The sequence below is a fragment of the Actinia tenebrosa genome, unplaced genomic scaffold (assembly GCF_029948245.1).
Source record: "Actinia tenebrosa isolate PJP-AT-01 unplaced genomic scaffold, QUT_ActTen_1.0 PGA_scaffold3__52_contigs__length_22856419, whole genome shotgun sequence".
Taxonomy (NCBI): Eukaryota; Metazoa; Cnidaria; class Anthozoa; order Actiniaria; family Actiniidae; genus Actinia; species Actinia tenebrosa.
Window position 1 is genome coordinate 15,921,337 of NW_028292580.1, and position 12,904 is coordinate 15,934,240.

The following is a 12,904-nucleotide window of genomic DNA, read 5'->3' on the forward strand; positions in this document are numbered from 1 at the left end:
AATATGTGCCAACACCTAAGGCATCTATGACACTACTATGACCCTGGGATGGGCATGTTCCAAAAGGTAATAAAGACATGGCAAAAAAATGTCCAAGTGGCCTAGATGTGGCCCATATGAGGTGTAATGGTCAAAGCATTGGATATGACCTGGGTAACTATTGCATAGCAAGTAGCATTTAATCTATAATATTGCCATAAATCTTATATATTTCCTCAATAACTTTTATATAAAGGTTTTCTAAAACTTAATAATGTTCAATGATATAAAATGTATGTGGACACTAGCAGTCCACGGTATTGTAATATGGCGCTTCATTTTGATTATCTATTATTGATAATAATAATAATTATTATTTATTTAAAATAATAATAATTCATAATAAATAATAATAATAATAATTTGTAATAAATAATAATAATGGTGATGATGATGATGATAATAATACCTATATCTTACCATATGCCTTAGTATGTCTTTTTGTGTCCAATAACCATATTTCTGGGTCACATGATCATCTGACTTATGTATGCATGCCAGCTATATACCATCAATATATCAAGGCTGTAAGTAATAACATAAAAATACAAAAATATTAGCCCATGAATGTAGGATGACCCTGGTGCTAGGGACAAGTCTTTTGTTGCCTAGTTACATAAAGGTGGGGTGACCCTGGTGCTAGGGACAAGTCTTTTGTTGCCTAGATACATGAAGGTAGGGTTACCCTTTGCTAGGGACAAGTCTTTTGTTGCCTAGTTACATGAAGGCAGGGTGACCCTGGTGCTAGGGACAAGTCTTCTGTTTTCCTCCTCCAAACAAAAAGAGATAGCTCTAGCTATACCATACCATATTAAGTCACCCATAAAATAGTATGAGAAGGATAGCCAGTAAAGGAGAATAGAACTTTGAAGGTTGCTTAAATACGCATGCCTTTGTTTACTCAGTTAAAGTAGCCATCTTGGAAAAAAAGTAATATATAGTATACTATGTAAGCTTTACAAATGCATACATATCTTTTAGTATAAGCTAAGCACTATTAACGAAACTATTAGAACATGCTATTGAACAATCTCTTTTAGAAACAGTACTCGTTTAAACTAGCTAGTTTTGTATATTTTCCATCTTAATCATTCAAGCATAATTCTTCTTCTGGCAAATGCATCTTGTAGTCAAACAGCCTCTTCATTGTAGACTATTCTATAAACGACTACATTTGGATAATAAATAGGACTTTCCTAACATTTAAAACTCACCTTCTTCGCTCATATTTTTTAACCAAACAAGTGAGCGTGAGATTCTTCCACAAACTCTCCACAATAAGTAGACGCCATGTTTAATAACACTCTCAGTTCTAGTTTTGGGATACCTGTGTCCTGTTTCCCAAAGCATTGTGGGTAATGGAGGGTGGGGGAGGGTGGCGCATGAGGCAAAGCCTACGTAGGTTGCTCAGGTTGCTCGCTACAAATAAGAAACAAGTTGCTGCATGCTAGACAAGTTGTTAATTGCATGAGCTTAGTTTCATCGTAGTCGATGGAAAGTTACGAAACAAAAAGAAATTAATAATTTAAAAAAAATTAAGTAGGCATAAATTTCAAGTCACCCATCCAGGTACTAACTTCGCTCAACCGGACTTGACTTTGCGTCATGATATTGAAGCCTAAGTTTTTTCCACTGGACCACGGTTCAAGGTAAATCAGCATAACAATAGCCGTGAAAACAATGCGCCGGATAGACTAAACTTTTTAACATCAAATTTTCAACCGATTCCGTGCGTGGCAGAGATGCAAGGGATTAGCCGATATGGTCTGGGGGCCGGCTGGTCTCTCCCCTGATGCTTCGGCTAGAACATTTTCTTGCGTAATTCGTACAACCCAAGGGCAGAAGGATTTAATCGCCGTCAGGTCCGAAGTCCATACGCCGCCTCAGCTCTGCGGATGTCTCGGGGGTATGGCAAAGTGGAGTCGTTTTTTTTTTTTTGTTTTTTTTGTTTTTTGTTTTTTGTTTTTGTTTGTTTTTTTTTAATTTTATAGAAGAGTTCGAGCCCCATCGTATCCAGATAAGATTTTTTGGTGCATATCATTATTAATTTAGCTATATCTTTTTAGAAAGAGTGACTACCCAATTCCTTTTTGCTCGTATTCACTAAAATTAACAGTTTTAGTAAGCAATCTCGATCGGAAAAAACGAGCGTATTTCCTAATTTTAAATGCCTCCTGGAAACAGTTTTCTGACAAGAGCTTTTCCTCCACTTGGTTTCTATTCTCGGTATTTTCTTTCTTTTATATTGTTATGATCTCTGTTTATATGATATTATTGCGACTTGTCTACCTAAGCGGGCCAGCATTTCCCAGTTCCCGCCGCGCGCACATATAAGTGCCTAACTTCCACCTCATTTCCGTTCACCGTATTCCTCTCGGCATCGAAGATAGAGGATATTACATGGGCGCGAGTGAGCTTAGCGAACGAGTGAGATATCTAAATTGAACATGAGAAGATAAAATTCGTATCTCCAAGCGGCCATGTAATGTTCTGTTTATTATATAGATATCGATGAAACTTAAATAAAACAAAAGATTCAACAGCGATATCTTCACGTGTGAAAGATATGGTATCTTCCACTGGTGAAAGATATCAAGTTTTCAACACTAGAGAAAACCTGGTATTTCATCGATATCTATATAATAAAAACTGTTTATCTCTTCATAAGTGTATATAGAAAGAGAAGATTGCTGCCCGATTAACTGAAAATCCAGAGAGCGTTTTAGTGATGAAAGAATTTATTGGATCAAGTCTTTATTAAAGTGACTCCATTTTGACAAAATTTACAAATTTGGAATCAAAAACTCAAGAAACATTTATCCAGCATACTCCTTCGACTTATTCGGGCTTAACGCACTGCCTGATGGGTATTTTTGTACCAAGCAGAGGGATTGTAATAGTGGTGGTTACACGGCATTCCAGGCCATCAGCGCACCCACACTTGTGATGTTGCTGGGGTAAAAAAAAAAGAAAATAAGAAATATCAAAGAAAACTAAATAGAATGATTATCTGATGATTGTCTGATTCCATCGTTGAACATTAAAAGATTAGGGTGCGCTAGATCAAGAGCCATTTCTGGCCAACGGATCAGATTCAATTGTGGACTGGTGCATGTGACTCGGACAGATTGACTCATTCTCAGTAAACAACTGACTTGGTATCTATGGGACTTACCGACAAGAAGCAGGTTGATCCTTCTGTTAGCTTAGGAGCGCAAACTTTATTCAGTAGACAGCATTTGTTAGCTCCGCAGTCTGCTTCTGCTGTGCATTTCTGTCGCGAGAACAAAAATGATCATCTTTAAAATTTTCTACTATATAAATATACTATAGCCAACTTTTGGGATATTCTTTTACGGGCTACGAGCTAAATTAAGGGGATAGAGGGATAATATAATCCAGTTACATGTAGATTATAGACCCATTGCATCGATTTCCTAAAGGAATTGTTTTTCTTGTGCAAAAAAATCCATTGTTTTGTCCCCCATAACAAATGCTCTGGGGACTCAGTGCAATGGATCTATGCTAGTTTTCACCCGCACCCTTCATTCATCCAGAAGTGTGCTTTTCCTTTTGGTCGACAGTTCCATATATATTAACATTAACCCCTTATTCTCAGTTAGTTTCAATTTTGTCATTCTAATCTGAAGCAATGAAAGCTAGAGCATCACAGCTTTGCCTCACTCATAAACCTTGCATAAAATGTTTTTTTACTAACGTCAACCAAAAATCTCCTCTCTCTTTTGCCTGGCTCCTCTTCCTCCTCATTTTCGAGCTTCTCCACACGTGATTCTAGACCAGTCTCCATGCACTGACGAAGCTGAATCTTCTGGCCCAACACTGAGAACTCTTTAGTGACCCGACATTCAAGACCATCAGCACATCCACAAGAAGTAACACTCTGGGTGGAAAAAGAAGAAAGCTTTTGAAATTTATGCAGAAGCAACACATCAGTGTTTGATATGTCGTTCTCTTCTATTGCCACGAGGGTTTTTTCTGGGGTTTTCCTCCCTCCACAAAAACCAACGTGAGTTGAGAGTTGTGTGTTAGAATATTTTAGTGGAAGTGAGTGTGGAGTGTCTTATGTACTTTTAAATGAATCGGAGATCGGCAACTCTGACCCCCCTTATCACGACTTAAATAAAGATTTTTTTTTTGCGACCAATAAGGCATTTATTAGCATGGTTACAGCAATATTGAGTTTATTTATAAAAGTCTATGCTTGATACTGAATTTTTTAGTTGATCATCGCACCTCAAATTGCAGGTCAAATTATAAGCATCAATCTTTATTGAACCCTGAACCCTTATTTGGGTTAAGGCTAAGTCAGGGTGTATTACGGCTGACACACAGATCGAAATAAAAATAATACGCATGCTGATTTTTACAGGGGGGAAGCCAGAACCCAACCTACCTAAACTGGCGCTTCGATTGGAAAAAATATGCTTGTTAACTTACCGTAAGATGGCAGGTAGAGTATTTAGGAAGCTGGGGTGAGCAGACTTTGTTGAACAGGCAGCACTTGTTAGCACCGCATTCCGACGATGACGAGCAACGCTGGTAGAAAGAAAAGCTCTTGGTTAGTTTTTCGCTATGAAAAAATATATGTTATCAAATATTTCAATAGCAGCTTGAAATTTAAGAAAGGATGCGTCTAGCCCCTTCTACGCTTCTGATATATGGCAAAAAGATTAAACTTACATCAATCAAGAACCGTTTTTCCATTGGTTCCCCATAAACTGCTACTACCACAGCCAGTGCAATAATCAAAGCCTTCATGTTGGAGCAGGAATTGTCTCGGCGCCTCACCAAAAGCTATATATATGTGTTTAGAGTTGCTAGTCTTAATGTACCTAACATAGTGTTCCAGTAGCCTTTTTATACCATCCTCAGATGTAACATGATGGGATAAATGGCTTTAAGGATGAGCAGCAGTGTAAATGCTTTGTTGATTCAGCAATGTTTGATGACTAAAGTGGCATTGTTGCTTTGCGTAACTGCAGTTTACAATGCAAGTGTCCTCTTAAAAGAGAAGTGCCCAACGCTAAAGCAAAAACGTTTCTGTATAAATTAGTATTTGTTTAGCTTGATAAACAAAACTTGTAATAGTTTAGTTCCTGATTATTGTTAGTTCAAGAGAAACAGAAATCCACTGAAAAAATATTCAGTACTATTTACTATTTGATCAAAATGAAACTAAAAAAGGGAAGCCGAAGAAAGGAAAGATCGAAGAAACGTTTACTCATATGTTACTCATATAATTATCAAATTACAGTAGAGTGACCACAGTAAATCCGTGAAACACTATAAGTACTAAATAGTACAAAATAGTGCTAGTTAAACAATAGAAAACAATGGAATTTGCATGAAATTGTGCTATTTAGTATTACTAAAGTTTCACGGATATATTGTTTGCACTCTATCAGTTCGTTTAGAGTGCAAACCATATGCTCCTATTTCGAAAATCGTTGTCGCACCAAGAGCCTCAAGTAACAAGCCAAGGTTCCAGAGAACGTCGGTACTTTTAATTATAATTGATTTATTCATGGTTCATGCAAGTGGATATAGCTCTCCATCTGAAGCAGCCTTGCTTGGAGCAATTCGTGAAGTCAATAAATGAAAATTCACCATAAATAAACTAATTACAGCAAAAAGTACCGGCGTTCTCTGCGGTCTTGGCTTGTTGCTTGAGGCTTTTGGTGCGACAACGATTTCTGAAATAGGTGTATATCCATGATAGCACGAAAACGATAGTAACACTAAACTCATCTGTTTTTATTGGTGCTATTTTGTACTATAATTAGTATATTTTACGGATACATGGTGGTATATGGTTGCTATATATACAGTGTATATACGAAGTTCTCTTACGTGGATCTTTGCTAAATTTTACTAAATTTTAGAACAATCCTTTTTTTTATTTTTTGTATTTTTATTTCTTTTTTTTCGTTCCGCATTTTACCTATCTATTGGACCGTAGAAATATAAGATTATATAAAGACTTTTAAATCTTACAGTCTATCTGAGAGGGAAACCGAATGATAAGCTTAGACTAGAACTGGACACAAGACAAGCAAAGTAGCATTCAAGCAGTTGATACTTACAGACTATAGACGCGGTAAAAATTGTATTTTGTATCATGTTATTTATTACATGTATCTTGAAAAGTACTGAAAAAGGCCGCGACGCAGTGAGCTGTACAAGCTAAATACCTTGCAAGGTTCACGTCGGATGGCAAAAGGACGCATATACTGACATTGATACCGCAGGGAGATCTTCAAATAAATAAAATGATTTCCATTTTTCTCTTTTTCTAAAATTTGCTGATTTGATTGTCAAGCAAGGAAGTTTAACTATTTTCAAGAAAACCCGTGTTTGTAATGAAACTGTAGCGGAGAAAATCCCCTTTGAACCTCCCTTTGCTATCTACAGAGTCTCTATAAGCTGATGGACATCCGGTAAGATCACAACATACAAATTTTTGAATGCCTGTGAATAGTTTATTAGCATTTACTGCACATGTTTACAAGATTCAATAGATTAGAAAAAAGTGGTTTTAAGTTAAGTTAAGACTTCCGGTCCTGGTTGACGTTGGGCTGTATTGAGCAAGACTTCTATTCCCGTACGCATTGCCTGATTGGTATTTTTTTGGCCAGTGATAGGGATGGTAATGCTGGTGGTAACTTTACACGCCAGACCGTCTTGACATCCGCACTTGTGCCGATTCTAAAAGGAAAACGTCAAACCGGTTAGTTGAGTCAGTGATTAACGACTTGCCAAATATTTGTGAACCTGGTTGGCTTCGCTGTAGTTTTGTCCAGTACGCGCGATTTTTCAACTTTTCAACTTTCAAGTGCGAACGAGAAAACAAAATAAAAATAGCGAAATGGAGTCTCTCTGTATATCCCTGTGCGCTTTCTAGGTGTCGTCCATCCGTCCCTCCGTCCGTCTGTTCGTAAACCAGTACTGACCGTCAAATAGCATGTCATTCCTTCTGGGATTTTCTTGGCACAGAATCTTCCAAACAAGCAGCACCTGTTATCTCCACAGTCGTTGTCTGTTGTACATCTCTGGTTATGAAAAATATATAAAGTTAGTCAGATAAATAATGAATATAATAAAATACAGCATATTCAGTTCACCTCTTTTCATCGTTTGGTAGAAATTTCATGCCCAGAGGAGGATAGTTTTGCTGAGATTCCCTATTTTACTTCCTCTTATTTTTTCATTCTTTTCCTTCATGTTTCAGCGGCTCCTACCCCTTTTAAGCCCCGTTTACACTAGCGATTTTTGCGGCGATTTTTGTTGCGATTTTTTCCATAATGAATAATGGTAAAGAATTTACTTGTAAAGTTTTTTTCAGGATACCAAGATTTTCCTAGACGAATGTCTCTTTTGAAGGATGAGACAAAAGATTTCATATTTTCGAAAATTGCCACAAAAATCGCAGCAAAATCGCCGCAAAAATCGCCAGTGTAAACGGGGCTTTAGCGCATCAGATTTAACTGAATCAAAACTGCGGTCATCAAACTACGAAAAAATACAGGTACAATGTAGCAGTACAGATAGCGTTTTTTTTTAAACAACACATGTATTAGAACTGTTTCCGTATGAAGGTAAGAAACGCACGGAACTGAATGACAGAACATGCACGCTACGAAATGCCGTAACTTTGAAATGGCTTCCCATTGTTTTTGTTTGTCTCACCCAATCACAAGGTACGGCTAAGGTACAGAAACAAATGTTCAGATATACGAAAACCGCTCGAGAATCAAAGCTATATTTGATACATTAATTTTATATGTCACATGTGAGATTAAAACACCTACATCGAGTAAGAATCTCTTCTCTCTGGATTCGGTCATTTCCTTCAGGTCTTCGTCTTCAATCTTTTCTACTTCAAGCTGACGACCAGCTTCCATACACTGACGCATCTGGACTCTCTGTCCTAGGATGTTGAATTCCTTGGTGACTCGGCATTCGAGGCCATCTCTACATCCACATTGGGTAATTCCCTAACGATAATCAAAAGTTAGTCAAGATACATCGTCAGAAGAAGATATGTAAGATATAACACAATAATCGTTACTCGCTGGCATGCGCTCAGCGCTGTGTATAATTGAAGCCTTCGATTCTCGACTTTACCGCATACGTAAGTTGAGTTTGATGTGTTTTCTCTTCCTTGACACGAGAGATTTTTTTGGGGGATCTCTTTCTCCTCTCCCGACGATAACAACACAACATGTAAGTTGAAAATTGTTAAAGAGAACGCAGTTGAAGTGTGTGTAGAGCGAGCCTGAGGGAAAAACTCCTTGAGGAAAGGGATGGCAGCGCAAAATATACATAAACCAAGGAAGGGAAAATTGTAAGCTCCCATGAAGTAAGGTCCGAAAAAACTAGACACCTTAGGCAAGGTGCCCCACCCTTCAGGAAGGAGGAAACCCATCGCGTCCTACAAGTTCATAGCTCCCCAAAATATTACGCTAAGTAAGAAGGTTTTACTTACAGAAAGATGGCAGGGAGCATACTTGAAGCGGAGTTTTGGTGCACAATATTTATTAAACAGACAGCATCTATTGGGACCGCAATCGCTTTCAGAAGAGCAGCGCTGAAAAACGAAACAGCAGAATTAGATATGGAGATAAGAAGAGAAAATATGGCTCATATTCAGACATTTCCTAGATAGATAATACCTTAATGAAAAACAAGCGTCTCTCTCTTATTCCTGTCTCGGCCGCAACAGCTACAACGAACAGACACAATGCAAGGAGTACAGTATTCATCTTGAATGTCTTCGAGTCACCGGGCTATGCCTAGTACACAACGATTGAAATCTTCAAATCTGTGTGACCTTAGGATAACCTTCAGAAGTATTTATACCACACAATGTAAATATCGAAATCAAGTTAGTTTAGATTGCTGTACAGCAGAATAAATAGTATTCCACTTCGGAGAACGTTCAAGAGTTCTTATTTTGTTGGAGGTGAAAGGTTTACTGATACTTATGACTCGATGGCTTGAAGAGCGTAAGTAGGATTCAGTGATTTACAACTGAACGACATGTGAAATCTTCTGCGCTCAACTCTTTCAATTCAGAAACGACGCGAGAAAAATATCCATAGAGATTTAGATATTAAGATACATGTGTCTTGCTACTATGTCCTCTTATATAGACAAGTACCCAACGCTGCAGCAAAAACGTTTCTGTATGAACATGTCATTTGTTTAGCTTGTTAAACAAAACTTGTAAGAGTTTACTTCGTGAACATCGTTAGTTCAAGAGGAACAGAAATCCACTGAAAAATGTTCAGTACTATTTATTATTTGATAAAGGAGGAAAGGAAGGAAAGAGTTAACAGAATAACAAAATGCTACTATCATAATTATCAAATTACAAAATCAGTTTGTTAAAATAGAAATTTAAAGGAAAAAACATTCATATATATGCGAAGGGGGCGTGGACTTTTTCAAATTATGCTTCATATTAGGACAATTCTTTTTTTTTTCTTTTTTCGTTTGGAATTAAGGTAAATTGTATCAAAGACTTTTACGATGTGCATGAACAGTCCATCTGAGATGGGAAACTATAAGCCCGTCAACACTGAAGAACTACACATAAGAAAAGCAAAGTAGCATTCAAACAGTTGATATTTGCCGTGGTAAAATTGTAATTTTTAACTTTCTATATATTGTAAGGTGTGTGGCGCGTTTACCATAACAAAGTTGAAAAAATTGAACAAAAAGACAAGCAAATAGTTTGAAAAAGCCGTTTCATCCGCTCGCTCAGTGCGCGTGACGGATATCGTAAGCACAAGCAGGTCTAGCCTCTAATCGTCAATGATTCTAAGCCAATCAGCGCGAGAGAAATTTCCAAGTTATGGTAAAGAAGCTGATGGACATCCGATAAGACTCTACTAAACTATACTGAACATTTCTACATTGGTATTGTTCATGCGTCATTTCTTAATTGACAGAGTTGAGCGCAGAAGATTTTAGGTGTGTGAAAATTACTAACTCCTACGCACGCTCTTCAAGCCATCGAGTGGTAAAGTATCACTAAACCTTTTACCTCCAACAAAGTAAGAACCCTCTTTCTCCAAAGTGGAATAATATTTATCCTGCTGTACAGCAAACTAAACTAACTTGATTTCGATATTTACATGGTGTGGTATAAAATCTCCTGAAAATTATCCTAAGGTCACACAGATTTGAAGATTTCAATCGTTGTGTACTACCCCAGTGACTCGGACATTCAAAATGAATACTGTACTCCTTGCATTGTGTCTGTTCGTTGTAGCTGTTGCGGCCGAGACAGGAATACGAGAGAGACGCTTGTTTTTCATTAAGGTATTATCTATCTAGGAAATGTCTGAATAAGAGCCATATTTTCTCTTCGTGTCTCCATATCTAATTCTACTGTTTCGTTTTTCAGCGTTGTTCTTCTGAAAGCGATTGCGGTCCCAACAGATGCTGTCTGTTTAATAAATATTGTGCACCAAAACTCCGCTTCAAGTATGCTCCCTGCCATCTTTCTGTAAGTAAAACCTGCTTATTTAGCGTAATATTATATGGAAGATCACCTTTGTGGGATGCGATGGTTTTCCTTAGTCTTCCGAAAAGGGTGGGGCACCTCGTTTTTTCGGACCTTACTTGGGAGCTCAAAAGTTTCCCTTTCGTGGTTTATGTATATTTATATATTTTGCAGCCATCCCTTTCCTCAAGGAGCTCCTGAGGCTCGCTCTACACACACTATAAATGCGTTCACTATGACAACGATCAACACATGTTTCGTTGTTACGGAGAGGAGAAAAAGATCCCGAAAAAAAAAAACTCTCGTGGCAAGGGAGACTGTTATCAAACAAACTCAACTTACATATGCGGTTAAGCCGAGAATCGAAGGCGCTTGAATTACACAGCGGTGAGAGACAGCGGTGTGTCATAACAGCACATGCCAGCCAAGTCACCCTAGCTTGGCTTGCGCTTATGGTTGCGTTTTTATACTTCCACTTTCTGATGATATATTTTAACTAATTTTGATTATCGTTAGGGAATTACCCAATGTGGATGTAGAGATGGCCTCGAATGCCGAGTCACCAAGGAGTTCAACATCCTAGGACAGAGAGTCCAGATGCGTCAGTGTATGGAAGCTGGTCGTCAGCTTGAAGTAGAAAAAATTGAAGACGAAGAACTGAAGGAAATGACCGAATCCAGAGAGAAGAGATTCTTACTCGATGTAGGTGTTATTCTGAATATGCTGTATCTTATCATATCCATAATTTATAGAACTAACTTTCATTTTTTCATAACCAGAGATGCACAAAAGAAACCGACTGTGGAGATAACAGGTGTTGCTTGTTTGGAAGAATCTGTGCCAAGAAGATCCCAGAAGGAATGACATGCTATTTGACGGTCAGTACTGGTTTGCAAACAGATAGATAGACGGAATTGGTGGACGGACAGATAGACAGGCCGACGATTAGTCATTCAGACAGACCGACGGATAAACAGAAAAACAGACGGACAGGACGAGATGGATATATAGAAAAACAGACAGACGTATGAAGAAGAGAGATGAAAACGGACAGATAGACAAACGCAAAGACCAATGGACGCCTGGAAGGCGAACAGGGATATACAGAGAGACTTCATTTCGCTTTATCTTTTTCTCGTATTGGTTTGCGCTAAAAAGGCTGACAAGTTAAAAAATCGCGTGTATCATGTATACTGTATAATACATGTACTTGACACAGCTACTAACAGTGAAGCCAACCAGGTTCACAAATAGTTGGCAAGTAGTTAATCACTGACTTAACTAACCGATTCGCTCTTTTCCCTTCAGAATCGTCACAAGTGCGGATGTCAAGACGGTCTGGTGTGTAAAGTCACCGCCACCATCACCATCCCTATCATTGGCTCAAAAATACCCATCAGGCAGTGCGTGCGAGAATAGAAGTCTTGGTCAATACAGCCCAACGTCAACCAGGACCGGAAGTCTTAGCTAAATTAAAATGACCACTTTTCTAGTTGAACCTTGTAAACATGTGCAGTACTAGTAAATGCTAATAAATTATACACAGGCATTCAAAACTAAAGTATTTTTAGTTATTGTTGACCTATCAAGCGAATAAAGCATGTCCGTGAAAACGTTAACTAACAAAATTGTACAAATAATTATAAGTGCAAACTTTTGTACGTCTACGGTTTACTGCCGTGACCTTACTAATTTGCGCCAACTTGTGCAATTTCTTACAAAGTCTTTTCACTATATATGGTTTGCACTCTGTAGATATAACTTTTTACTACTGATGGAATTTTTTAAAGCTGACCTAAAAATCCTAACACTAATCTTCTGCGCTGATTTATGAATGAAACTAGAAACTATTACAAAATTGAGATTCATAGACTTTGGTATTGATGTCTTAAAGAATTACTACTGATGCCCCTTTCTCTTAAACAAGTTTTTTAAAGACCTACCTTTTTCAATTTGACTTTAAACTGTAATTTAATTTTCCTTAGGAAAAGCAACGAGTGATTGCGCAGTTTCGAATGATGATTTACGCATCGTAAAAATTGGGATTTAGGGATTGATTTATTGCGATGGGTGGAAAACTAAATAATACCAACAACCAACTCCAATCTCACCTGCTGGCGAGTTTGCGTATCAAATTCATGCGCGGCCACAGAGGTAAAATTTGACGCATTATAACAAACACCTCTCAGAGTCAGCTCCTTGATATCATATCTATTTTCTAGATGACTTAGGTGAACTTCAACATCACACGAGACTTTGAGAAGTGGTCAAGATTTCAAGAGGATGAATCTAGTTCGCATTAGAATCAATAAAACAAATGCCTGTACAAACAGT

The 12,904-nt window shown here is 37.8% G+C and overlaps 3 protein-coding genes across 3 annotated transcripts; 1 reads left to right on the forward strand and 2 right to left on the reverse strand.

Annotated features, from left to right (window-relative positions):
• Positions 1 to 2,759: 2,759 nt before the first annotated feature.
• LOC116303313 (uncharacterized) lies at positions 2,760 to 4,903 on the reverse strand. Its single transcript, XM_031712838.1, has 5 exons — positions 4,741 to 4,903; positions 4,498 to 4,596; positions 3,758 to 3,940; positions 3,215 to 3,313; positions 2,760 to 2,991 (listed from the first exon to the last, which is right to left on the reverse strand). Exons 1-5 carry the CDS (start codon positions 4,816 to 4,818, stop codon positions 2,878 to 2,880), a joined length of 573 nt encoding a protein of 190 aa, XP_031568698.1. The 5' UTR covers positions 4,819 to 4,903; the 3' UTR covers positions 2,760 to 2,877.
• Positions 4,904 to 6,517: 1,614 nt separating this feature from the next.
• LOC116303316 (uncharacterized) lies at positions 6,518 to 8,897 on the reverse strand. Its single transcript, XM_031712840.2, has 5 exons — positions 8,733 to 8,897; positions 8,546 to 8,647; positions 7,869 to 8,054; positions 7,011 to 7,109; positions 6,518 to 6,765 (listed from the first exon to the last, which is right to left on the reverse strand). Exons 1-5 carry the CDS (start codon positions 8,820 to 8,822, stop codon positions 6,601 to 6,603), a joined length of 642 nt encoding a protein of 213 aa, XP_031568700.2. The 5' UTR covers positions 8,823 to 8,897; the 3' UTR covers positions 6,518 to 6,600.
• Positions 8,898 to 10,221: 1,324 nt separating this feature from the next.
• Positions 10,222 to 12,131, forward strand: LOC116303311 (uncharacterized). Its single transcript, XM_031712836.2, has 5 exons — positions 10,222 to 10,386; positions 10,472 to 10,573; positions 11,087 to 11,272; positions 11,350 to 11,448; positions 11,879 to 12,131. Exons 1-5 carry the CDS (start codon positions 10,297 to 10,299, stop codon positions 11,987 to 11,989), a joined length of 588 nt encoding a protein of 195 aa, XP_031568696.1. The 5' UTR covers positions 10,222 to 10,296; the 3' UTR covers positions 11,990 to 12,131.
• The last annotated feature ends 773 nt before the right edge of the window (positions 12,132 to 12,904 follow it).